Below are 27,015 nucleotides of genomic sequence, written 5' to 3'. Positions count from 1 at the left end.
CCAGTGAAGGGGCTTCCTAGTGTGTGGAAACTTTTCCTCCTTCACAGCTCCCTCCTAGAGGTGTAGGTCCTGTCCATATTCTTTTGTCTCTGTTTTTCCTTTTTTCTTTTGCCCTACCCAGGTACACAGGGAGTTTCTTGCCTTTTGGGAAGTCTGAGGTCTTCTGCCAGCGTTCAGTAGGTGTTCTGTAGGAGTTGTTCCACATGTAGATGTATTTTTGATATATTTGTGGGGAAGAAGATGATCTCCACTTCTTACTCCTCCGCCATCTTGAAGGTTCCCCCTACCCATCTGTTCTTGCATGTTGTTTATTTCTCCTTTAGAGCCCTTTAACATATTGATCATATTATCTTAAATTTGGTGTTTGATAATTTCAACATCTGTGTATATTACAGTCTTTTTCTGATGTTTGCTTTGTCTCTTCATACTTTCTTTCTTGTCTTTTAGTTGCCTTGTAGTTGTTCTGTTATAAATCAGAAATATCCTATAAGGTAATAGAAATTGAAATAAATACTCCTCTAATGTGAGAATTTATGTTAGTTTGGCTAGTAGTTGGGCTGTAATGTTTGCTGTAGCTTTCTGTGCCAGAGGTTTCAGATTCTTCTAGTGTCTGTTTTTGTCTCCCCTCTTGATTTTGGTCTTCGCTCAGTACCCCTCCTCAGAGGGAGTCTGCAGCTTTTTCAGTGGTTCCCACTGCCCTTATTCTGGAGTGTTAGTGTGGTGGGATGATGTGGGGGAGGGGAAATGTTCTATAGGTTCTGTAGTGTTAGGGTTAAACCTCAGCCTTTCAGTGGGCCTGTCTATGCTCCTGGGCTGTGGCCTTTACAAGTGTTTCCCTCCTGTGATGGCTTTCGTCCCCTCCTTCGCGTGGGATAGAAAGACTCCAGGGCACTGGTGTGGAAGGAATGGTGGAGATCAAGCTCTGGAAAGGTTGGAGAGTAGCCTTTGCTATGGAGAAGGCTTTGGGTGGCCTGTTTCCTAAGAGTTACTCCTTCCATTCCTGTGCCAGAGTTATGTGGGGATCTTTCTTGCATATTTACCTTGAGAAATTGGTGGGGCTCCTGGAGATGAAATCCATGAGAGTGTAGGGTGTCCCCAAGGTTGTGGCTCCCTGGAGGTTTCTTATTCTCACTCAGGTTTATCCTCAGCAGACAGAGACCCATCAAAATGACCATGTGGGTGTTACTGCAAGTTTATGGCTCTAGTAGCCTCTGCCCCAGGTAAGCAGATCGTGTCTATGACTCTGTGAATTCGCCTGTTTTCACATTTCAGTGTGGCACTTTACACTGCAACATCAAGCTCTCATGGGTCCAACCAAAGTCACTGATTTTCAGTATGTTCAGTTTTTTTTTTTCTTGCTATAAGAGCTTAATTGTAAGCTCTTTACATATAGGAGCTGAAAAAAATGATTAAACTTTGATTAGTTTTTGAGTCATATTTATCTTCTTGAGTAACTTGTTGAGCTTCCTTAAACTGAGGGTTAGTTCAGTAATTCTGGAAATTTCAGTCATTATTTCTTTAAATTTTCTCCTCCTGAAGCTTTTTTATTTTATTTTTTTAAACGTTATTTATTTATTTTTGGCTGTGTCGGGTCTTCTTTGCTGCCCGTGGGCTTTCTCTAGTTGCGGCGAGTGGGGGCTACTCTTCACTGTGGTGAGCGGGCTTCTTATTGCAGTGCCTTCTCTTGTTGTGGAGCATGGGCTCTAGGCACGTGGGCTTCAGTAATTGTGGCACATGGGCTCAGTAGTTGTGGCTTGCAGGCTCTAGAGCACAGGCTCAGTAGTTGTGGCTCATAGGCTTAGTTTCTCTGTGGCATGTGGGATCTTCCTGGACCAGGGATCGAACCCGTGTCCCCTGCACTGGCAGGCAGATTCTTAGCCACTGCACCACCAGTGCCCCTGACAGTGTTCTTTTCGGTTTCTTTGTTTTTGAAGATTTTGTTTTTGAAGATTTCTCTTCCATTTTTGTGTCCATTTGTATTTAAGAAGGTATTTCTGTGATTTTCTCCAGCATTTCTAGGTGTTTGGTAGCAGGACAGTGTTCAGGTCATGGATTTTACTGTTTTGCTAGAACCAGAAGTGTGTCTCCTGTGCATGGTCCCAGGACACTTTCTGTTTCCCACGTGCATGTTCTCTGTTTCAGCTCAAGTTGTGCCCTCCTTGTGGCACTTCTGTGTCCACGTCCCTAATTGACTTAATCTCTTTGTGTTTTTCCTCTACATACTGTGGTTATCTCATGCCTTGCCTTCATGCCAGTGACTCAATTTTCAGCTGGGTCTGTTTTGTTCCTTTCTGGCTCTAAGTTATTAGCCATGTAACCGTATTGTTTTTGTTCTCAGTTTATTTGTTTAGCTCTGCAGTCTCCCTTTTATTTCATTCGGTATTTTATAATTCATATTTGAAATCATGTTTAATTTGATCCAAGGCTTTATTGAGTTATATAGTAGAAAGAATTCATGGGAAACATGCTTGTCTTAAGTGGGCTTTTTTCCAGATTATATTTTGTATTTTAGTTGTGTTTACCTGCTTGCCTTCCTTTCTTCCTTGCATTTGCTATTTTAAATTATTTATGTATTCATTCATTCATTCATTGCCAAACTATGTTTGTGAATCTGTCATTCCAATTTTTTCATCTTGCCCATGCCTTATGAGGGTGTGTCTACTCAAAGTTTTTAATTTTCTGTGCTATAATGGTGATAATCTTTTTCATATATATTCTTTCCTTTTATGTGATCTTTATTTTTGCTTAATTTATTAAACCAATTAATCTACATTGCTTGTAGAAATATTATAAATGTCAAATAACAAAAAAAAGAAAACATTACTGCTTTCACTTCCAGCTCCTGCCTTCTTTCATGTATATCTCATCCCTTTCCCTTCCCTTCGACCTTTTGAACCCACCTTGGCACCAGTTCCACACTGAGGGTTGTGTTGAGATCCCCTATCACTAGCTCTTGTCTTCAGAGGACCTCGTTTTGATGGGACTTTCCACAGCCAGGTTCCCAAGAGAGTTTGTTGGAGAAGCCTGATGCTGAAGCTCCAGCACTGGTTTCCATGACCCAGGCATTTGTAGAGTCCAGCTCTGCATGCAGTTGCTTACCTTGAGTCCTGCCAGAGATAACTTGTTATGTGTGCTGTGTTTGTGAAGGGGATGCTTAGACACTGATTCAGTCAGGATGATGGCTTCAGAATAAAGGGAAATTTATTGTTTCTGTCCAGAAAGAGTTCAGATGAAGCTTGAATGTTGGTTTACCAGTGTGACTGGAGTCCACCTCTTTCCCCCTCTCTCCTACATCCATAATCCCCTGGCCCCTCCACCCTTCCTCCACTTGCCAGTCCTGCTGACTCAAGATAGAGTCTCTTCTCTGGTTCTGCTCTCATGATCCATGCCCCAGGCTTCATTCTTCCAGATTTGGGTCCTCTTGGGGGAGACAGGGAGGCTCTTCCTCTAACAGAAGTGGAAAGAAGCCCTTTCAGTCCTAGTAAAAAGTGCACTCTCGAACCCCTTGCCCCTCCCTGGGGAGGCTGGGGCAGACTTTTCACACTGTACTTCCAAAACACAGACTCTGAGCAACCCCCAAATGAAAACAGAGATGGGGCCGGGCCCCTGGGTCCAAGAACCAGGAACGCTTTGTCTTAGGAACCCCAAGCCTGCACCAGTGGCTCTCAAACTTCTAAGCTTCCGGACCCCTCTACTCTCATAAAAGTTATTGCAGATCCCTGTCCCCACCGCAAGTTTTTTACATGGGTTACATCTATCAATATTTATTACCATGTTTGAAATAAAAACTAAGAAAACATTTTCAAGTCCATGAATTCATTTGAAAAAATAACCCTGTGCCTTGTTACCATAACTAATACTTTAAGAAAAATAACTATATTTTCCCAGGAAAAACACATTTAGTGAGAAGAGTAGCACTGTTTTATATTTTTGCAAATCTCCTTAATGCCCAGCTTCATAGAAAACAGCTGGATTCTCTGATCCACTTCTGCGGTCAGTCTGCTGCATCGTATGTCACGTGGTCTCTGCAAAGCTCTACCAACCGTTCATGAGTAAATGAGGGTGAAATAGGCTAATAACTTCTCATGATTGTGAAAAAGGTGTGGCTTCACTGATCCTCTGGAAGCATCTCAGAAACTCAGAGGTTCCCAGCCTCTGGTTTGAGAATGTCTGTGCTGTACAGATGTCAAAGAGAATCATTTTCTGTGACCATCACCAAAGTGTTTCCTTAGGACATTGGGAGCAGAGTCACCTGGCGGCTGAAACACTGGTGTTGAGCTATGAGATGAGAATAATAATAGTACTGGCTTTGCTGTGTGCTTGTCACAAGATTGTAATGAGTTTGAAAAAAAAGTGTGTGTGTGTGTGTGTGTGTGTATCACATTCAGAAGACCGCAAACTCTATTTAAGGTTTAGCTGTGTTATTTTCAGATATCATTTACTGTTATCCTCTGTAGTGAAAATCGTGGGTTTGTTCATCTTTTGCCCATTTTTCTGTTGGATTGTCTGCCTTTTTCTTATTGACTTTTAGGCATTTATTTCTTATGCTGGATATGAGTCTTCTCTCAGCCCTAATATCTCGCTGACTCAGGGAAAATCACAGCCTCTCAATTTATTTTTCTGTAAAAACAGGACAAAACTATGGTTAATGTAAAGATTAAATTAGATAAAAGAAGTGATCCTTGTTAAAAAAAACTGCAGAGTACTACATAAATAAAAATTTATGTTATCTAACAACTTTCTCTGCAAACAAGAATTGAGACACAGATCTATTGTTACCTATTTTTTTTCTCAGCATTTACACAAAAGCAAAGGAAGAGTATTGGGAGCTCTGCAAAATAATGTTGAATAATGTCACCCTGTAACTTCCAGAAGAATAATTGCTGCAGGTGTGCAGGATAGCACATCAGAATGGTTGTACTCTAAAACAGACACATGATTATTCCGGGAGATTGATTTTAAAAAGCATGGCTACTTAAAGTATACTTTAAAAATCCCTTTATTGAGGTATGACTGACATACAAAAAGCTATACGTGTTCAATGTACACAATATGACGTTTGGAGATAACCATACGTTGTGAAATTCTCGCCACAATCTATGCCGTAAACATACCCATCACCTCCCAAAGTTTCCTCCTGCCCTCTTATTTATTTATTATAATTATTATTTCTGTGATAAGAACACCTAACATAAGATCCACCCTCTTAGCAAATGTTTAAGTCTACGCTGCAACATTATTAGTTATAGGCTCTGTGCCTCACAGATCTCTGGGGCTTGTTCATTTTGCAGAACTGAAACTTTGCACCCTTGGACTAATACCTCTCATTTCCCACCCGGCCCCTGGCAGCCACCATTCTACTCTGTACTTCTGTGGGTTGGATTATTTTAGATTCTTTATACAAGTGGAATCATGCAGGATCTTTCCGTGTCTGGTTTCTTTCACTTAACGTAATGTGCTCCAGGTTCATCCACGCTGTTGCAATTAGCGGGATTTCCTTCTTTTTTGAGGCTGAATATATTCTGAAGTGCTCAGTTTGAAAAACAAACAAAGGGTTGGCTTTGGGGGTGTTCTGGGCACTGGTCTGTGTGATTCCATGGCACTCAGGGGTCCCGTGTCCTCCTGTGAGATCCCAGGGTCAGCAAGGAGCCTGGGTCTTGTGAGGGAGCCGTGTGTGTGTGTGTGTGTGTGTGTGTGTGTGAGAGAGAGAGAGAGAGAGAGAGAGAGAGAGAGAGAGAGAGAGAGAGAGGTGGAGAGGTAGAGCAACCACACAGTGACACACCAGAGCCGAGTCATATTTCACAGCCTGTGTGACTCTACCCTCGTCCCTCCTACACTGGGAGGTAGTGGGGGCAGCTATTGTCTCCCTATTTCTGCGAAGAGAACACTGAAACCACAGACACTGAGTGCCTGATAGGGGCAGCTGATTGGAGCCCAGGGGGTTTTCTGGCAGCCAGTGTGGAGGGCTCTGCTCCTGTGTGCTGTCCTGCCAGGTTGGGTCAGGGCTGTGATGGGCAGGCGGCTGCTGAGGGTCTGGAATCACTGGAACCCACGCCCGGATCCTGTGCTGTTTGTTCCCAGGGGGTTGTACCTGCTTATGTTTTAGAGTCCCTGGGCCAGGGTCTGGGGTCAGGGTTTGGAAGCTTCATCCCCCTCTCCCTCCCGAGAGTCCCAGTGTTGGACCCGTGTGCCTCCAGCCTGTGCCAGACGTGACTGCTGAGTTCAGCATCAGTGGCTGGTTCCTGATTTCACACAAGCGTGAGAGCAGTACGGGGGTTGGTGACTGGGGTGTCAGTGGAGGAGGACGAGGGGAGAGAGGAGAGAGCTTCCTCCCGGGGTGAGAATTGATTTCCACCTGACTTCAGTGCGTAGGACGTGCAGCCCCTGAGGCCGTGCAGTTGAATGCAGAGGCAAAGACTCCATCAAGAAGCAGGGCACCTTGGGTGGCAGGGTGGTGGGGACGAGGCTGGGAAGCTGTGGCAGGGGCACTGGGTGTGCGGGATCTGGCTCTGCAGACCTTGCAGGCCCTGGTCACCTGGCTTCGCTCTCAGGGGGCCAGCCCAGGGGTGGACCAGAAGGGTGGCCATCCTCTGTGCTTACAACTCAGGAACTGGTCGATAGGTTCCCTCTTTTTCTAAATGGAAAATAGATTTATTAAGCATTAAATAATGTTCATTGTTATCCTTGTGGATACATGTTAGGTCCCTTCTAAAGCAGCTGGACAATTGGCAGGAAGCTTCCTCCTTGGGTTGAATTGCACTCTCCTGTCCGAGGCCACAGGTCTGCCCAGGTTGCCAGCTCCCTCCCGGAGCCCCTGGGCTTGTTCAGGAGGAAGGAGGAGGGCGTGGGGCAGGGCAGGCACTTGGGGGTTGAGTGGGGAGCAAGATCTAGAAGGGTAGGGGTGCACACAGTGGGCGCGAGGGGTCATGGCTTTGGTGTTGCAGGGTCATAGGAAGTAAAGGTGATGTCTTTTCCTCGGGATCCCATCCCCATCACTCTGGTGAAGTCTTTCTCCCTGTCATCCTCTGAAGGGGCTCTGTTCCTGTCCTCTTGTCACCGTTTGTAATTATAGGTGTGTCATTGTCGAATTGTGTTATCCCACCCTCCACCCACATTTTATATTCCATGAGCTCAGGGACCGTGTCTGTTCAGTTCCCACTGTGCATGTCAGGCTGGCATAATGCCCCAAACAGGAAGTGCTCCAGAAATATTTGTCAAATGAGTGAATGAATGAATGAGCAAATGAACACTTGGCCTGGACTGTGGGTTGTAGAAAGGGCTGTGTGCTGCCCTAAGGACTTGAGACTGGATTCTTTCAGCAGTACAGCTGGAGGAGGGCAGAGAGCCTGTCTGGAACTTTGCAGAGTTCAGACCCTGTGAGGGCCCTGCCTTCCATCAGCTCGGCTGCTGTAACCAAAGTACCATAGACTGAATGGCTTAATAATACGCATTTATTTCTCACAATTCTGGAGGCTGGGGAGTACAAGATCAAGGTACCTGCAGCTTTGATGTCTGGTGAGAGCCTGCTTCTTGGTTCATAGATGGCTGTTTTCTGACTGGGTCTTCACATGGCAGAAGGGGTGAGGGAGCCCTCTGGGGTCCCTTTATTAAGGACAATAATCCTGGTCATGAGGGTGAACCCACCCTCATGACCTAAACACCTTCCAAAGGCCCCATCTCCTAATACCATCCCCACGCAGGGTAGGTTTCAACATAGGAAATTTGGGCAACACAAACATTCAGTCTTTGGGGGGAAGGACATACTTCACAAGGGGGTGGGAAGGAGGTGGGACACCTTGTCACCATGCAGACTGAGAGCTGAGACTCAGCCAGTGGGTGGCCCTGGGATGGGGGTGGTGTGAGGGGCCCACCTTGGGAACACAGACAGTGACCTCTCTGCTCTGCTGGTCCTGCAGGGTTTTCCTGCATCTCTGTGAGGCTCCCCCACCCGCATTGCTGCTTCTCTGATGGAGGCTGGCTGCTGCTTTGCGTTGATTACAGTTTGAAATGCCTGCTCAGTCCCATGCTGCTGCACACCACAGAAATCTCATTTCCCTCTAATGAGGTTTCAGCTAACATGTTGGAAAGAAGAAAGCCTTTTAATTAGATTGGTCGTAATTGAGCTCCCAAACCACAGAAGCCTTTCTCTCAGAAGATAAAGACATGGATGCAATTAAAAGAAAGCCACGTGAATGGAACACTGGCCAATTTTAAGTCGATTAAAAACAACTCCTTAATAAGTTGAGGCAAGGGACATATGTCCTATAAGAGTTTATCAGTGCTTTCAAATAGTACTGGAGATTGGACTGGAACTAGAGCCCTCTTGCAATTCAGATGCATGGCTCTGTCAGCGACTGTTATCTCTGCACAGAGGATGGAGAGAGGTTAGCTCCACAGCTTTTTCTACCAAAACCCCTGGCATGTGTTATTTTGAAAAAGGGGATGTATTTTTCTTGTACAGAATTGGCAGCTTCTTCTGGACACAGCCCCTGGCCTGGGACCCTTGGGACTTGGTCCCCTTTCCCTAGGCAGCCTGATCCTCTCTGTGAGATTTACACCCACCTTCCCACCCCCAACTCTCACCTCTCAGAGGCACCCAGGGTGAGCTACTGGGACAGGGGCATTGATGCATCAAAGAATCTCTGCTAGCTTCTTACGCATTCAACACACTTGTATTTGAAGGAGAAGCAGCATCCATTTCTCACTTGTGTCCCTGCCCTGACACCATGCCCCAGTAGATGGTGTTCTTTCTGCCACTGGGTCTGTTTTTGTGACTGCCATCAGGGAGCCAGGCCAGGTAGTTCCTGCTGGAGGGGCTTATGGCCTCAGCCTCTGGGTATCTCAGTATTAATAAGTACTTTCTCCTGGAGAGGGTGAAAATTGCTAATTTACAGAGTCTTTTAGGTGGGAATTGAACAAGAAATAGTGAACAGCATTCTCAGCAGAACTACTGCATGAAATGGGCTTGTTTGTCTCCGTGTGCACCGTGGCTTTTGCTAGGCCCTTTTGGGCTTTTCCAGCCATGCTAAAAACCGGTTGCATCTCAGATGGAAAGGCCCCATGTTGACTAGCATCTTCTTTGGGTGCGCAGTGCAGGGGCAAAGCCGCGTTCAATCCGCTCTCTGGAGCTTCCTAAAAAAAATGCAGACTTTGGCGCCAAGCTTGGAACCCACTCTCAGTTTGGAAATGTGGAAAGAGGGGCTGTTGACTCAGATCCAAGTGTGAATGGTTCCTTCATAAAGGAACCACCTTTCTGACCCTTAGTTTGCTCACCTAGACAGGAGGTACCCTGCAGGTGTGTGTCGAGGGCCTGGGTGCTGCCAGGCTGATGGAGGATGGGAGGAAAAGCAGGCAGACCCTTGGGGCTCAGGGAGAAATGGGGCCCACGCAGCACTGTTAGCACAGGTGCTGCAGCTGTCATGGGGCGGGGCGGGGACTCCCTTTCCCGGGGGAGGGAAGCCTAAAATATTCAATTTGCTTAAAACTGTATCCATTCTGCTAATAAATTTGACTTTAAAAGATTGGAATCTGCACCCAGTCTTATTTTTTAACTATACAAATGATAAATAATGTGTAAGGAAAAATAAGATAAACCATTAGCAGGTATCATCTCGGGATGGTGGGGTTGCAGGGTTTTAATTTTCTTCTCTATACTTTTCCATCTTTTGTAAGAGCTCTGTAATGAATGTGTATTACTTCAGCATAAATAGAAAAGCTGCGCTCTGGGGAAATGCTGGAGTATATTTGGAAGTGCTCCATGAATTCTATTTTCCACACATGCCAACCGTCCCAACCATCAGATTGGTACATGAATAAGGGTATCATTTCTTCTTATGTAAATCATATAAACCATATTTTTGACTTTTTTTTTTCCTTTAAAGGATGAGAAGAACCAAGTGTTGACCACCAACATTTGGCTGCAAATGGTAAGTTGAGACCGTGGCTTCCTGCTCTTGCTTCCACAATGCCTGTGCTGGAATCACAGTGAAGGTCCCATAAGACAAGCCAGGACTGTCCTCCCACCTTCATGTATGCAAACAGTGAACCAGACCACCCCGCCTTTGCATGTCCTGCACTGCACCCTGCAAGGCAGAAATATGCACAAGTTATAAGATGCAAGTCTGCATGTGCATGTCCACAGTCTGTGCCCTAACTGGTCCCTAGGGCTCAGGAGTGTGTGCCCTGCTCCCCCTGGCTCCAGCCATGCACGTCTGAATGCGACAGTGACACCTAAGCCAGAGGCCTTCACACTTCCTGCTCCAGTGACACCCGCAAGAATTTTGAGACGCTGTATTTTTTCATTCATGTATTTTAACCTTGACATTTAAAGTTCTAACCCCAGATTAATTAACTACAAATTATGTTACTTCCATCCAATTGTAAAATGGACGTTTAAAAATAAAACTGTCAGTCTCTATTTTAAATTGAATCTATTTAAATGCCATATAATTTGATGCCCATATCATTAATTAAAAAAAATATACAAACAAGCCCTTCTTTAACTGGTTGATATTTTACATACTCCCATTTTCTCTCTGCACTTATATTTCTATTCCATTTTCCACACAGAATTTTATCCAAATGTGGTATAACTTTATGTTTGAAACTCTTTTATTAATCATTCTGTCTTGGTTTTCTCAAATGTAAATATTTACATAAAAATTATTCTTTCAGAAAATGTGTTAAGAATTTTTCTTCTGGATCGATTTAGGATTATAGTGATTAATGCTACATAATTCCTCAAGGTGACACTTAATTACAAATTTTAATAAATAATTATTAAACATAAAAAATTGGAAATCTACCCCTCTACCAAAGATGGGGCTTTGGAAGAGATTGGTTCAAGGTGGTAGAGTAGAAGGATGTGCTCTCACTCCCTCTTGTGAGGACACCAAAAGCACAGCTAACTGCTGAACAGTCATCGACAGGAAGACACTGGAACTCAGCAAAAAAGATACCCCACATCCAAAGACAAAGGAGAAGCCACAATGAGATGGAAGGAGGGGCGCAATCACAATAAAATCAAATCCCATAACTGCTGGGTGGGTGACTCACAAACTGGAGAAGACTTATACCACAGAAGTCCACCCACTGGAGTGAAGGTTCTGAGCCTCACTTCAGGCTTCCAAACCTGGGCGTCTGGCAAGGGAGGAGGAATTCCTAGAGAATCAGACTTTGAAGGCTAGCGGGATTTGATTGCAGGACTTCAACAGGACTGGGGGAAACAGACTCCACCCTTGGAGGACACACACAAAGTAGTGTGTGCGTCGGGACCCACGGAAAGGAGCAGTGACTGCATAGGAGACTGAACCAGACCTACCTACTGGTGTTGGAGGGTCTCCTGCAGAGGCGGGGGGGGGGGGGGCTCTGTCTCACCGTTAGGACAAGGTCACTGGCAGTGGAAGTTCTGGGAAGTACTCCTTGGTGTGCACCCTCTGAGAGTCTGCCATTAGCCCCACCAAAGAGCCCGGGTAGGCTCCAGTGTTGGGTTGCCTCAGGCCAAACAACCAGCAAGGAGGGAACCCAGCCCCACGCATCAGAAGGCAAGCAGATTAAAGTTCTACTGAGCTCTTCCCACCAGAGAAACAGCCAGCTCTACCCACCACCAGTCCCTCCCATCAGAAAACTTGCACAGGCCTCTTAGATAGCCTCATCCACCAGAGGGCAGACAGCAGAAGCAAGAAGAACTACAGTCCTGCAGCCTGTGGGGGAAAAAAACCCATTCACAGAAAGACAGACAAGATGAAAAGGCAGAGGGCTATGTACCAGATGAAGGAACAAGATAAAACCCCAGAAAAACAACTAAATGAAGTGGAGGTAGGCAACCTTCCAGAAAAAGAATACAGAATAATGATAGTGTATATGATCCAGGACCTTGGAAAAAGAATGGAGGCAAAGATCGAGAAGATGCAAAAAATATTTAACAAAGATCTAGAAGAATTAAAGAACAAACAAACAGAGATGAACAATAAAATAACTGAAATGAAAAATACACTAGAAGGAGTCAATAGCAGAATAACTGAGGCAGAAGAACGGATAAGTGACCTGGAAGACAAAATTGTGGAATTCACTGCTACAGAACAGAATAAAGAAAAAAGAATGAAAAGAAATAAAGACGGCCTAAGAGACATCTGGGACAACATTAAACGCAACAACATTCACATTATAGCGGTTGCAGAAGGAGGAGAGAGAGAGAAAGGACCTGAGAAAATATTTGAAGAGATTATAGTCGAAAACTTCCCTAACATGGGAAAGGAAATAGCCACCCAAGTCCAGGAAGCACAGCGAGTCCCATACAGGGTAAACCAAAGGAGAAACACAGCGAGACACATAGTAATCAGATTGGTAAAAATAAAAGGCAAAGATAAATTATTGAAAGCAGCAAGGGAAAAACAACAAATAACATACATGGGAACTCCCATAAGGTTAACAGCTGATTTCTCAGCAGAAACTCTACAAGCCAGAAGGGAGTGGCATGATCTACTTAAAGTGATGAAAGGGAAGAACCTACAACCAAGATTACTCTACCCGGCAAGGATCTCATTCAGATTCTATGGAGAAATCAAAAGGTTTACAGACAAGCAAAAGCTAAGAGAATTCAGCACCACCAAACCAGCTCTACAGCAAATGCTAAAGGAACTTCTCTAAGTGGGAAACACAAGAGAAGAAAAAGGCCTAAGAAGCCAAACCCAACACAATTAAGAAAATGGTAATAGGAACATACATATTGATAATTACCTTAAACGTGAATGGATTAAATGCTCCAACCAAAAGACACAGGCTTGCTAAATAGATACAAAAACAAGACCCATATATATGCTGTCTACAAGAGACCCTCTTCAGACCTAGGAACACATACAGACTGAAAGTCAGGGGTTGGAAAAAGATATTCCATGCAAGTGGAAATCAAAAGAAAGCTGGAGTAGCTATACTATATCAGATAAAATAGACTTAATAATAAAGAATGTTACAAGAGACAAGGAAGGGCACTACATAATGATCAAGGGATCAATCCAGAAACAAGATATAACTTATATATGCACCCAACATAAGAGCACCTCAATACATAAGACAACTGCTAACAGCTCTAAAAGAGGAAACCGACAGTAACACACTAATAGTGGGAAACTTTAAAACCTCACTTACACCAATGGACAGATCATCCAAACAGAAAATTAATAAGGAAACAGAAGCTTTAAATGACACAATAGACCAGATAGATTTAATTTATAGGACATTCCATCCAAAAACAGCAGATGATCCTTTCTTCTCAAGTGTGCATGGAACATTCTCCAGGATAGATCACATCTTGGGTCACAAATCCAGCCTCAGTAAATTTAAGAAAATTGAAATCATGTCAAGCATCTTTTCTGACAACAACGCTATGAGATTAGAAATAAATTACAGGGAAAAAAACGTAAAAAGCACAAAGACATGGAGGCTAAACAATGCATTACTAAATAACCAAGAGATCACTGAAGAAATCAAAGAGGAAATCAAAAAATACCTAGAGACAGATGACAATGAAAACACGACCATCCAAAACCTATGGGATGCAGCAAAAGCAGTTCAAAGAGGGAAGTTTACAGCTATACAAGCCTACCTTAGGAAACAACAAAAATTTCAAATAATCTAACTTTACATCTAAAGGAACTAGAGAAGGAAGAACGAACAAAACCCAAAGTTAGCAGAAGGAAAGAAATCATAAAGATCAGAGCAGAAATAAATGAAGTAGAAACAAAGAAAATAGCAAAGATCAATAAAAGTAAAAGCTGATTCTTTGAGAAGATAAACAAAATTGATAAACCATTAGCCAGACTCATTAAGAAAAAGAGGGAGAGGACTCAAATCAATAAACTTAGAAATGAAAAAGGAGAAGTTACAGCAGACACTGCAGAAATACAAAGCATCCTAAGAGACTACTACAAGCAACCCTATGCCAATAAAATGGACAACGTGGAAGAAATGGATAAATTCTTAGAGAAGTATAACCTTCCAAGACTGAATGAGGAAGAAATAGAAAATATGAACAGACCAAACACAAGTAATGAACTTGAAACTGCGGTTAAAAATCTTCCAACAAACAAAAGTCCAGGACCAGATGGCTTCACAGGTGAATTCTATCAAACATTTAGAGAAGAGCTAACACCCATCCTTGTCAAACTCTTCCAAAAAATTGCAGAAGAAGGAACACACCCAAACTCATTCTATGAGGCCAGCATCACCCTGATACCAAAACCAGGCAAAGATACTACAAAAAAAGAAAATTACAGACCAATATCACTGATGAATGTAGATGCAAAAATCCTCAACAAACTACTAACAAACAGAATCCAACAACACATTAAAAGGATCATACACCATGGTCAAGTGGAATTTATCCCAGGGATGCAAGGATTTTTCAATATACGCAAGTCAATCAATGTGATACACCATATTAACAAATTGAAGAATAAAAACCATATGATCATCTCAATAGATGCAGAAAAAGCTTTTAACAAAATTCAACACTGGTTTATGATAAAAGCTCTACAGAAAGTGGGCATAGAGGGAACCTACTTCAACATAACAAAGGCCATATATGACAGACCCACAGCAAACATCATTCTCAATGGTGAAAAACTAAAAGCATTTCCTCTAAGATCAGGAACAAGACAAGGATGTCCACTCTCACCATTATTCAACATAGTTTCTGGAAGTCCTAGCCATGGCAATCAGAGACAACAAAGAAATAAAAGGAATACAAATTAGAAAAGAAGTAAAACTGTCACTGTTTTCAGATGACATGGTACTATACATAGAGAATCCTAAAGATGCCACCAGAAAACTACTAGAGCTAATCAATGATTTTGGTAAAGTAGCAGGATACAAAATTAATGCACAGAAATCTCTTGTATTCCTATACACTAATGATTAAAAATCATGAAAGAGAAATTAAGGGAACACTCCCATTTACCACTGCAACAAAAAATAAAATACCTAGGAATAAACCTACCTAGGGTTACAAATGACCTGTATGCAGAAAACTATAAGACACTGATGAAAGAAATTAAAGATGATACAAACAGCTGGAGAGATATACCATGTTCTTGGATTGGAAGAATCAATATTGTGATAATGACCATACTCCCCAAAGCAGTCTACAGATTCAATGCCATCCCTATCAAATTACCAATGGCATTTTTTACAGAACTAGAACAAAAAATCTTAAAATTTGTATGGAGACACAAAAGACCCCGAATAGCCAAAGCACTCTTGAGGGAAAAATGGTTCTGGAGGAATCAGAGTCCTTGACTTCAGACTATACCACAAAGCTACAGTAATCAAGACAATATGGTACTGGCACAGAAACAGAAATATAGATCAATGGAACAAGATAGAAAGCCCAGAGTTAAACCCAGGCACCTATGGTCAACTAATCTATGACAAAGGAGGCAAGGATATACAATGGCAAAAAGACAGTCTCTTCAATAAGTGGTGCGGGGAAAACTGGACAGCTACATGTAAAAGAATGAAATTAGAACACTCCCTAACACCACACACCAAAATAAACTCAAAATGGATTTGAGACCTAAATGTAAGACCGGACACTATAAAACTCTTAGAGGAAAACATAGGAGGAACACTCTTTGATATAAATCACAGCAAGATCATTTTTGATCCACCTCCTAGAGTAATGGAAATAAAAACAAAAATAAACAAATGGGATCTAATGAAACTTCAAAGCTTTTGCACAGCAAAGGAAACCGTAAACAAGATGAAAAGACAACCCTCAGAATGGGAGAAAAATATTTGCAAACGAATCAGTGGAGATAGGATTAATCTCCAAAATATATAAACAGCTCCTACAGCTCAATGTTAAAGAAACAAACAACCCAATCCAAAAATGGGCAGAAGACCTAAATAGACTTTTCTTCAAAGAATACAAACTGTTGGCCAAAAAGCAAATGAAAAGCTGCTCAGCATCACTAATTATTAGAGAAATGCAAATCAAAACTACAATGAGGTATCACCTCACAGCAGTTAGAATGGGCATCATCAGAAAATCTAGAAACAAGAAATGCTGGAGAGGGTGTGGAGAAAAGGGAACCCTCTTGTACTGTTTGTGGGAATGTAAATTGATATAGCCACTATGGAGAATAGTATGGAGGTTCATTAAAAAACTAAAAATAGAATTACTGTATGACCCAGCAATCCCACTACTGGGCATATACCCAGAGAAAGCCATAATTCAAAGACACATGCCCCCCAATGTTTATTGCAGCTCTATTTACAATAGCCAGTTCATGGAAGCAACCTAAATGCCCATCGACAGATGAATGGATAAAGAAGATGTGGTACATATATACAATGGAGTATTACTCAGCCATAAAAAGGAACGAAATTGGGTCATTTGTAGAGACGTGGATGGATCTAGAGACTCATACAGAGTGATGTAAGTCATAAGAGAAAAACAAATATTGTATATTAATGCATATATGTGGAACCTAGAAAAATGGTACACATTAACTGGTTTGCAGGGCAGAAACTGAGACACAGATGTAGAGAAAAAACGTATGGACACCAAGGGGGGAAAGCGGTGTGGTGGTGGTGGTGGTGGTGATGTGATGAATTGGGAGATTGGGATTGACATGTATACACTGATGCATATAAAATGGTTGACTAATAAAGAGTCTGCTGTATAAAAAAAGAAAAAAAGATGAGGCTTTATTTTAAATTCATTAATGTATTCATAGATGACATTTTTATTGCTAAAATTGAGACATCGATACAGATTTCACTGTCAATTCTATAACTTAAAAATAGATGTAGTAACGTATAGTTCAGAATGAAAGGTACTTTGTAACAACAGGTTTACTCAGTTCCTTGAACTTCTTACAGATTACATGCCAAAAATAATAAGAGTTTTCATCAAGGTGTATCAGTGGACAACTTGATTAGTTTCTCCTTCAATTTTGCTGAAAACAAAGAATTTAAAGAATTAAAATGCATCTGACCTTTGAAAGTATTTGTCACCCAAATTTTTAACAAAATTGACATAGACACTGGTATTTTGAATGGACTTTTTCTTGCTTCTTGGGTCAGTGTCCCTAGGTAAGAGTTGAGAAAAGGGAAATAGGTCTTTATTTGTGAAGTGGGAGGGGGATGCTCCCAGGCAATTCTTGGGCAGGTGAGTTTTAGTTGGATACAAGTGGACATTGAGGGATAGAAAACAGAAAACGGATTTACTTCACACTGTCTGCTGTTTGTCCCAGGGGTACCCTTAGCTACGCCTCAGACCCCTTGCAGAACTTTCCTGTAGTGAATAAAGTAGGAACCTTTGAGAGTCTCCCCTGCAGGATTAAAGCAACGTTCTTCATTGTGTGTGTCCCACCTGCACACTTGTGCCTGCCGACTCCAGCTTCCCTTCTTTTGCCAGGGGTACAGGGTCTGTGTTCCCCTGGAAGCCAGCCCTTCCTCAGTGGGCTTGGTCCTGTCTCCTGGCACCTGCTGAGAGCTGGGCTTTCACAACTACCCCTATCGCCTGGAGCATCATAATAGTGTCTGTGAGCCACTCATTAGCATACAGACATGATGCAGTCTGTCCGCATAAATCCGCCCGGTGACTTCCTGGTTCCTCTTAACCTTTTTGGCAAAGCTCCCCTGAGCAGTGCCCCCCTGCCCTACTGTCCTCAGTCTCTCCACTTGCATTCTCACTTAAACTCACCTTCATCTGGCTGTGTGTAAGCAAAGCACTAACCCCCAGGTTACTACATATTATGAGTAATGTTTTTACCCAGTTTATTTTGATGAGAATTTTCAACTATACCAAGAAGTTGAATTTATAGCCTGCACCCATATACCTGCCTCCTGGATTCTATAATTAGCATTTTACTATACTTGCTTTATCCCATATCTGGGAATCTATTCATCTAGTTTATTTTTAAATGCAGCTCAAAGTAGAATAGTGGACAGTCGTGCCCTTTCACCCACATATTTCATGTAGATCTCAAGAGTTCAGAGGGTTTTTTTTCTTTCTTTCAAGGTAAAGTATTTGCATACAATGCAATGCACAGATTCTAAGAGTGTGTCTGTCAATGAATTGCCAGTAATGCCTTCAGGTCTACAGCCCCTGCCCCCATCCCCTGCATTCAGGACTGTCATATAAGGTATAGCTCTGGGAATCCTGGGGCATAATGCAAATGCTTTCTTTTTTACATAAAACTGCTTGTTTCCCAAGCCCTCTGAAGTGCAGAGCTGCTGTGGACAATTTTCTCATGGAGAGAGAGAGACACTGAATTTGCCCCTGGCATGTCAGGTCATGTTTCCCTGAGTCTCTGTTTCTTAGCCCTCAGTAAGTGATTGATCTTCAGCAATGTATATTATTTGGTGTTTTTTACAAGGGTGTTGGTTTCCAGGAAAAATGTAACTGGATTATTACTTACTGCATTGAGTTCAGGTTCTCCATAAATAAACATCCTTGCTTTGGAGGATGTCACCAGAGGCCTCTAAATTTCTTTCAAGCACAGTGTATTTCTAATTAAGACTTGCATTTGCAGAGGCACCTGCAGCTTCATTTGTTTTAAAACTCACTTTTTAATCTCATGTACCTATTCAACTAATCTTTTCGAGCACCTGCTTTGTGGAAAGCATTGAACTAGGCCATGTAAGGGGGGCCCAGAAAAGGATGAGACCCAGTTTCTACTTGCAGACCATTTCCAATCCGGCTGTGTAATTTACACTCTAAAGAAGATTCAAATATCAAGACCAAGTACCTCCCTAGAGAATTGGCAGGAGGCAGGCTGGCTGTGTAGACTGTGGAGTTGGCAGGTGGGAGAAATCTCTGCTTTACAGAAACGGGAGGGAGAGGAGGAAAGGCACAGGCTCTTCTGAATGTGATGATCAGGGAGCCCGAGTGTTTCTAGGTGTGACCTTGCTAATTAGTGCTTCTTTCCAGGTGCCCGCCTTGTGGAAAACAAGTTGGGTGCCTTCGTAGCGCATGTCCTTATAAAGCTGGGTGGCACATTTATCTGGCACCTGTAGCTCATGGAGCAGCTATAACAGTAGCTCCCAGCTGAATTTTAAGGAATCACAAGTATCTTGGATTTAGAGCAGACCTTAAAAGTTATCTAACGTCTGCCCTACCCAGTGTTTCCATCTGGAAAACCATGGCATTCCTATTGTGGCCATAGCATGGCCAATGGGGAACTCAGATGTCACTCCGAGAAGCCTTGGGAGCTGCCCCAGAGCCATGTGTAAGACGACCACCTTGATTCCTGTTCTTTGTGATCTCCCAACTGGTGACCAGCCTCGCCTGCCCCAGCTATGGGGACAGACAAGAAGTGAGGCTCCATGCTGAAGACGGTCAAGGCCAGAGTCCCCAGGGAGGGAAGGCAGAAATGTGGACAGGAGGGGACAGAGGACCCAGGAAATTGCTCTCAGCAATTGGTTTTTCTCTCCTCTCATTTCATGTTGCTGAATTCCTGTTCTGAAAACCTGAATCCACATAATCTTTTCTCTAGGTATTTAAACTCTGAGGTCAATATTATACAAATGATGGATTTTCTATACATTCAAAAAGAGAAGCAGAGGGCTTCCCTGGTGGCGCAGTGGTTGGGAGTCCGCCTGCCGATGCAGGGGTCGTGGGTTCGTGCCCCGGTCTGGGAAGATCCCACATGCCGCGGAGCGGTTGGGCCCGTGAGCCATGGCCGCTGAGCGCTGTGCGTGCGGAGCCTGTGTTCCGCAGCGGAAGAGGCCACAGCAGTTGAGAGGCCCGCGTACCGCAAAAAAAAAAAAAAAAAAAAAAAAAAAAAAAAAAAAAAGAAGCAGAGATAACATTCTCTTTGACCTACAGTTTGTTGATTGTGTTTTCCTTTCTCTTACCTGCCCTTGATTTGCAGGACTTTGCAGTTATTTAGATAACCTGAAGGAAGAGAAAGTGTCTGATCTTTCTGTTTACCTCTATATTCACAGGAGGAGGAAGCAGTTAGTGTATTTTCTCAGCAGATTAGTTTTATCACTTGGGGAGGCCTGTCAGACATAATCTGATTTAATCTATGAGAAGCCATTTCAGTTTCTAAAGAGACATTTGAGCCATCCAGAGACTTGTAGTTGCTTTAAAAAAAAAAATCTGTTTTCTTTAATTTTGGAATTTTGACCATTCTTCTGGTTTCAGGTTTCCCATCCTTCTTATGCTTATTTTTTACCTCCTAATTCTAATGATGGAATGAATAGCATCATAGAATATTAGATTCTAAACCACATTTATTTCTAAAATGCTTACCTTCTTCATTTCTGCATTCTTTATCACTTTTCTCTGACAAATAGAAATGCCATACGTTATGCTCATAGATGAGATGTCGGTGGCTTGCTTAGGGCCATAAGAGTAACCCACGGTTAAGGGTGGTGTTTCAATCACTGTGTCCCACTGAGAGAAGAAAGTTTTAGGGCAGAAGGAAGGAGGAGGCCCACTCTCTTCCTCTGAGATCACAACAGTTGACGGAAAGAATGTTCAGAGCATGTGTGTGTGAGGTGTTTCCTGACACCAGGCGCTTGGCGTCTGCCCATCCAATAGCTGGTTCTGTGATTCTCGGGACTCGACCTTGGTGTCCAGCAGTTGAGTTTTATTCTGAGTTAGCGTCCAGTCCCTTGAGGTAAGGGCTCAGTCCCACAAACCGCCCCCACTTGAGACACAAACTGCAGATGCGGGAGCCAGGCACCCCACACTTCTGTCCAGCTGAGTTCAAATTCGGACGTTCCCACCACACCCCGCTTGGGTACAGTATTTTCCTAGAACAGCTCCTGGAACTCAAGAGAAACCTTCATCTATGTTTCCAATTTATTATAAAGGATGCAGCTCATGCACAGCTGAAGGAGGAGATGCCAGGGCAGGTATGAGGGGAGAAGTGGAACTTCTGTCTCCCCACCCCAGCCACTGTGTCCCTGCACCTTGATGTGGTCACCAGCCTTGTTTTTTTTTTTTTTTTCCTGCTCCAACAGCATCGTTTGTTTATTTATTTATTATTATTAATTTTTATTGGAGTATAGTTGCTTTACAATGTCAGCCTTATTGTTGAGAGTTTCATAACCCAGTCTCCAGCCTCTCTTCTCTTCCCAGAGATAGGGGTGGGGTGGGGATAAGTGTTCCCACCCTCTAATGCAGGGTTGATCTTTCTGGTGACCAGAGGCATTCTGCTGGCCTGAGGCTGACTAGGGGCCCCACCCTAAGCCAGCTCATTAGTATAAAAAATATGCTTAAAAGATCACTCAGGAAGTTCCCAGGGTTTTAGGAGCTCTGTGCCAGGAACCAAGGAAAAAGACCAAATATATTTCTTATTATACCATACTGTATTTTTTTTAAATGAAGTAAACTTTCCCTTTCTTCTCTTTCATTCACTTGTTCTCACTCTCTGCTTTCTTTCTTTCTTGCATTAAATATTTCCATGCAAGTGTGCACACACACATTTAAAAAGAGTTTCCTGTGGGCCCAAGGCAGGTTGTAATAGGGCCAGTTCTCAGAACCCTGAAAGAGTGGGATTCTTACTGTGCATTTTAGATCAAGGGCCCTTTCATCCCCTGCGTTTCCCCTTAAGCATCCCATGTAATCGTATCTTGATGACTTAATGAGAAGGAATCACACAGAAATAGGGAGAGAATGCAAAGTGCAGCCTCTTCTGACGGGAAGCTCTGGGAGGGTTGGCGTTTCTAGGTTCATGCCTGTTTCCAGGTGCCCAAGTGTGGAAGCCGTGCCAGCTGCTGTCTGTGCACAGATTTTGCTCAGTGCCTCTGCCTTCCCGGGCCTTGCAATCTGAGTGGGCAGTCAGTACTTTGGAGGATAGAAATTCCCGCCCCCCCAACTTGTTGATGGGCTCCTTTCCACATCCATTCTTTTTTTTTTTTTTTGCGGTACGCGGACCTCTCACTGTTGTGGCCTCTCCCGTTGCGGAGCACAGGCTCCAGACACACAGCCCCAGCGGCCACGGCTCACGGGCCCAGCCGCTCCGCGGCACGTGGGATCTTCCCGGATCGGGGCACGAACCCGTGTTCCCTGCAAAGGCAGGCGGCCTCTCAACCACTGCGCCACCAGGGAAGCCCCTCCACATCCATTCTTAAGAAATCTTCATGCAAATCCAGGACAACGCAGCACCAAGGTTCCTGCTCCATCCACCTCCTGACACTGAGCTGGCCCTTGCTCTCTCCACCTTTGGCTGCAGCTCAGTTATTAAAGCGCTCATGTCCTCTGAGATTTTGTGAAAGGGAGGGTTCCCTCTTCCTTTTAAAGCCATCATGTATCACGTGCCTCCCAGGGCCATGTGACTTACCTGCTGTGACACTATCTCATTGCATCCTTACAGTGCCTGATGAGGTGTGACACATACGAGCAAACTGCAGCACAGAGAGGGTGGTTTACCTGCTAGAGCTCACACAGTTCTCTGCCGGAGCCTTGGTACAAACCCGCCTGTCTGATTCCAAAGCTCCCGGTAGCCCCCCTTTCTGCCATGAGGGTGGGAGAGACCCAGCTTGGCTTTGGACTAAGGAAGAGCCCCAGAAGGGCAGTGCCTTCAGGGATGATGAGCAGCCCACCTTGTTGGGGTGCAGAATCTGCCTGTGCAGACAGATTGGATGGGAAGAACCAACCACGGTAGAGCCCAGGAGTCACCCAGCTTGAAGTCAAATAATGCCGTTCTGAATCCTGATCCAGTGACCAACAAAAAATATATCACTTCTCTGGGCCTCAGATTTCTCTTGTAAAGAGGAATAGTAATGCTGGCATCCCGGCATCCTGTGATCATGGTACACATAGCAGACACTGAGTGAGCAGGATGGCCGGGATACATGCCCTGGGGCACAGGGAGCTGGGGAGACGGGAGGGGTGAGGAATCGCCAGGGAGGCTTACCGCAGCTCAGATCAGGTGCCCTTAGGAGAGGTCTGAGTTTGACCAACAGAGCGCTCCCTCTTCCCTGCTTCCCCTTGCCCTGTGGCCATCATTTCAGCAGGCAGAGGAGATGGGTGTCTGCCTGCCACACCTACCTTCCTGGGCAGTTCTTGGGGCCCTGGGGCCCTGAGCAGCATGGTGGGGAAGGTGACAGTGTAAGGCTCTGTGATAATCAGCTGCCAGAGAAGCATCCCAGGGCTGGATATGAGGACATGGTCAGGAAAGCACAGATGTTGGGCACATAAGGGCTTATGCCCGGAGCAAGGGAGAGGAAAGAAGGGAGCGCTGGGCAAATGGGGCAGAGTTGGAGCCGCTGGAGCGGACACAGCATGGCTGGTACCCAGGCCTTCCTGCAAAACCGCTCGAACAGGTCTGGCTCTTTCTGGGTGCTGTGCTGTCCTGTCACAGCAGGGTGAGGGTGGGAGAGACCCTCCCCAGCTGCACATGTCTAATTAGAAACACCGGCCTGGTGGGTCTCTATCCTAAGTGCCCCAGATGATACTTCAGTACATTAGGTATCAATACACCCTCCTTTTCATGGTCCATGGCTGTGAAATGCTGTTACCTGCCTGCATATTCCTTCTTGTCTGACTTCAGGTAGTCCCAGAACTGGGATGCTTGCCTGCCCTTTCCAGAGGATGGTGGGATCTCTGGGACATGCCCTTTTACCCCTGCTGCAAGTTTCAGTAGCTCTAGACCCACAGCCCCTTGGCTGCAGTTCTCAAATCTCAGCAGCTCCGAACATGACAGCGTTTTTGGTTGGTTGGTTTGTTTTTGTTTTTATAACTTTACATCAAACTGATATTGATATGCATTTATTTTCTCAGTAAAAATATGCATATTTTGCTGCAGAAATAATGACTGATTATAGGAAGTTGTCCCTGGACCAGCTTGGGGTGTTGCATCACATACATTTTTAAATCTGAGAAAGTTTGAGCTCCAGAGCAGGTGGCCCCAGGGAGACTGAATACAGGATGGGGGCCTTTACTGGGTCTGCTCTGATTATGCACACCTGTAGGAGCTGATGAGTCCAGGCCAGCAGCCCTGCGGTCCTGGCTGGGGGGTGCTGGTTGTCCAGCAGTGCAGGTGGGGTCCAACCTGGGCAGTCTTTACAGAGCTAGTGGACCCCAGGTAGCTCTGGGGTGCATAGTCCTGGGGCGGAGGACCCCAGACAAGGGCCTTCATCTCACAAAGATCCCTCAAGAGCCAATTTCAGGCCTAGCCCCAAAGAGATGCACCTGTGTTCACGTGTTTATAAATATTTCCTGTACCCTCATGTGCTGATTCATTGTTTTACTGCCAACACCCATGTTTGCATTTTTGAGTTGTGGAGTCAGAAGCACTATTACTACATGAAAATAATAATTCAAATCCAAAAATAGGGCCTTAGAAATTTCTGAGAGGTACCCCTGCAGCTTCACGAAGTTGTTTCATGGAAATAAATATTCTTCATTTTTCCAGCTTGGTTCTTGTTCTAATTGAAATAATGAATTTATTTGTCCAAAGTGTCTTTACAATGGAAAACTTTGAAAGCAAAACAGTTCTTCATTTGGCTAGGAAAAAACCCATCTGCTATGGGAGGGGAAGGCTTGGGGGCATTCAGTGAACTGGAATTAACTTTAGTGCTACCCTCTGACTGTGGTCATGGTGACAGCAGGACCTTAAATGTGATTTTTTTGCTATTCATGGTCATTTTGTAAGGGGTTATTTAATTCCCAGTTTCCATATATTTTACAGATAGCAACTCAGTTATGTAAATAAGTGTCTGGAACTCTTTTTGGTTTTGAACTTACCTAATAATCTCTTATAAGATATATTAGCAGGCAAGGAAGCAAAGTGCTGCTAATGCTGCCCTCTGTGTTTGTCAGTCTTGGATGGATCACTATTTACAGTGGAATATGTCAGAGTATCCAGGCGTGAAGACGGTTCGTTTCCCAGATGGCCAGATTTGGAAGCCAGACATTCTCCTCTACAACAGGTAAGCACAGTGGACAAAGGAGAAAAATGAGTTTATTTTTGGACGTGTTTAACAATCAAGCATATTTGAGTATTTTATAGCAACGCCAGTACATTATCTGTAACTTGGGACTGTGGATCCCCACGAGGCTTTGTAGGAAGCAGCTCTGTCCCATGTCCAGCGTTCTCTGTCCTGGCACGCAGGCCTGCAGCACCCAGCACACTGCCCCCAACAGTCCACAGGGCTGTGCATTACAGGTGTGTAGGTACTTGTGTGCATGTTGGCACTGAGACATTTTTGCTTGTGGCCATACCTTTGCCCCTGAATGACAGCAGTTACAGTCACAGCATGAGAAGTTGCTGGTCAAGGGGACGCATGGCTGGAGTCTGCTTTCTGGACCCAGGTCCTCATTTGATGCAGTGTCCTTTGGGCATTGGGAGAGCCCTGTGGGGCAGCTGAGCACAGGAGACTGTCATCTCTAGCCACACTCAGAAGCTTGTACCTGACAGAAGAAAGACAGATAGCAGTCATGTTCTAATAAGTGTAGTCCTCCTGAGGTCAGGAAAGGAAGGATTGATTCATTAGTCATCCAAAACTGTCTGATTTGTAGAGTGGAAGCCTAGAAGGCAGATATCCAGGTAGGGTAAATGTCTAGAAGCATTAAATTATTTGCTAAACTACATAGTCACAAAAGGGAACCCAGCGCCTTTCTTTCTAATAAGGCTTAGGATGTGATAACCAGCTTAATATACTAGAAAGATATTTCCTAGTGATGGCCGCTGCCTCTGGTCCCACCTGGACAAGAAGGAAGCCGAGTACCTTCCTGACTCAGGAAACAGTGCTGCCATCAGCCACTGCCCACGGTCATGCCCCCGGGACCAGCTGATGTGTTTGTCCTGCACTGGCTCCTTCCAGAAGGCTGGGTATTCCAAGTCTTGTTTTCCCTTTTAATTCTTTTTCTTTCTTACTGACATCACATTTCATTTGAATCATTGGGCCTGTCTCTAGAAGACTACACCTCTTCTGATTTGCTGCCACTCTTCAGTTTCTTAAATTAGTTCAGGCAGCTGAGCTTTGAAAGATGTCTCAGGTCAGAGTAAGTGATCCCAACTGAGTAGAAGCACAGGAGTTCCCATGCCATCTCCTTGGCTCATCTGTTTCCTGGGGGTGGCTATGTTAGTTGCCCAGGGCTGCCAGAACAAAATACCGCAGACTGGGTGACTTAAACAACAGAAATTTATTTTATTTTCTCTCGGATGCTGGAAGTCCCAGATCCAGGTGTCTGCAGGGTTGGTTTCTCCTGAGGCCTCTCTCCTTGGCTTGCAGATGGCCACCTTCTCCCTATGTCCTCACAAGGTCTTCCCTCTGTGTGTGTCTGTGTCCTCATCTCTTCTTATAAAGACATTAGTCATGTTGGATTAGGGCCTATTCTAGTGACCTCATTTTAACTTAGTTACCTCTTTAAAGACTATCTCCAAATACAGTTTCACTCAGAGATACTTGGGCATGTGGATTAGGACTTCAACCGATGACTTTTGGGGGAACACAATTCAGCCTATTACAGGGGCATTGCCGTTGACTGCTTAAGGACAACGGGTTAGGATTGAACAAGTCTGGGTGTAAATCTTAACCGTAATGTTTACTCTGTCTGTAAGTCTCAGAGTCCTACTTTGCCCAGTGGGGGAAGTGCCAACCTCACAGAGTTTGGAAGGATGACTGCAGATGTACATGGCGTGCTTGGGTGGTACTTGGCAAAGAGTAAACATTCACTAATGGCAGCCGTGTGCTCACAGGCCTGGTGATGAGGATTTCTGCTCCAAGTAAGACGGGTGTGACAATTTAAAAAAGAAATGCCAGCAATGTTTTTCATTATTCCCAATTCAGTTTTTTTATCTGAAATCAAGAATAAATATTATAATATGGTAGAATCTTAAGAATGAGGCTTTAAGAGATGGGTTTTATGGCTTATCTGTAAGACCTTAAACCGCAATAAATAAAATGTTTGGAGTTCTGGGGCTTCCCTGGTGGCGCAGTGGTTGAGAGTCCGCCTGCCGATGCAGGGGACACGGGTTCGTGCCCCAGTCCGGGAAGATCCCACATGCCGTGAAGCGGCTGGGCCCGTGAGCCATGGCCACTGAGCCT

At 44.2% G+C, this 27,015-nt stretch overlaps 1 protein-coding gene across 1 annotated transcript in view; it reads left to right on the top strand.

Moving 5' to 3' along the window:
* Nucleotides 1-27,015, top strand: part of CHRNA7 (cholinergic receptor nicotinic alpha 7 subunit) — a 120,490-nt gene that overhangs the window by 35,935 nt on the left and 57,540 nt on the right. The window contains exons 3-4 of the mRNA XM_007459893.1: nucleotides 9,882-9,926; nucleotides 24,785-24,894. Of these exons, the coding sequence (XP_007459955.1) occupies nucleotides 9,882-9,926; nucleotides 24,785-24,894 (155 nt within the window). The remainder of the gene's footprint in view (nucleotides 1-9,881; nucleotides 9,927-24,784; nucleotides 24,895-27,015) is intronic.

The sequence above is a fragment of the Lipotes vexillifer genome, unplaced genomic scaffold, assembly GCF_000442215.2.
Source record: "Lipotes vexillifer unplaced genomic scaffold, Lipotes_vexillifer_v1.1 scaffold360, whole genome shotgun sequence".
Classification (NCBI taxonomy): Eukaryota; Metazoa; Chordata; class Mammalia; order Artiodactyla; family Lipotidae; genus Lipotes; species Lipotes vexillifer.
The sequence above is the reverse complement of the archived record's forward strand: the minus strand, read 5'-3'. Positions and strand labels throughout refer to the sequence as shown.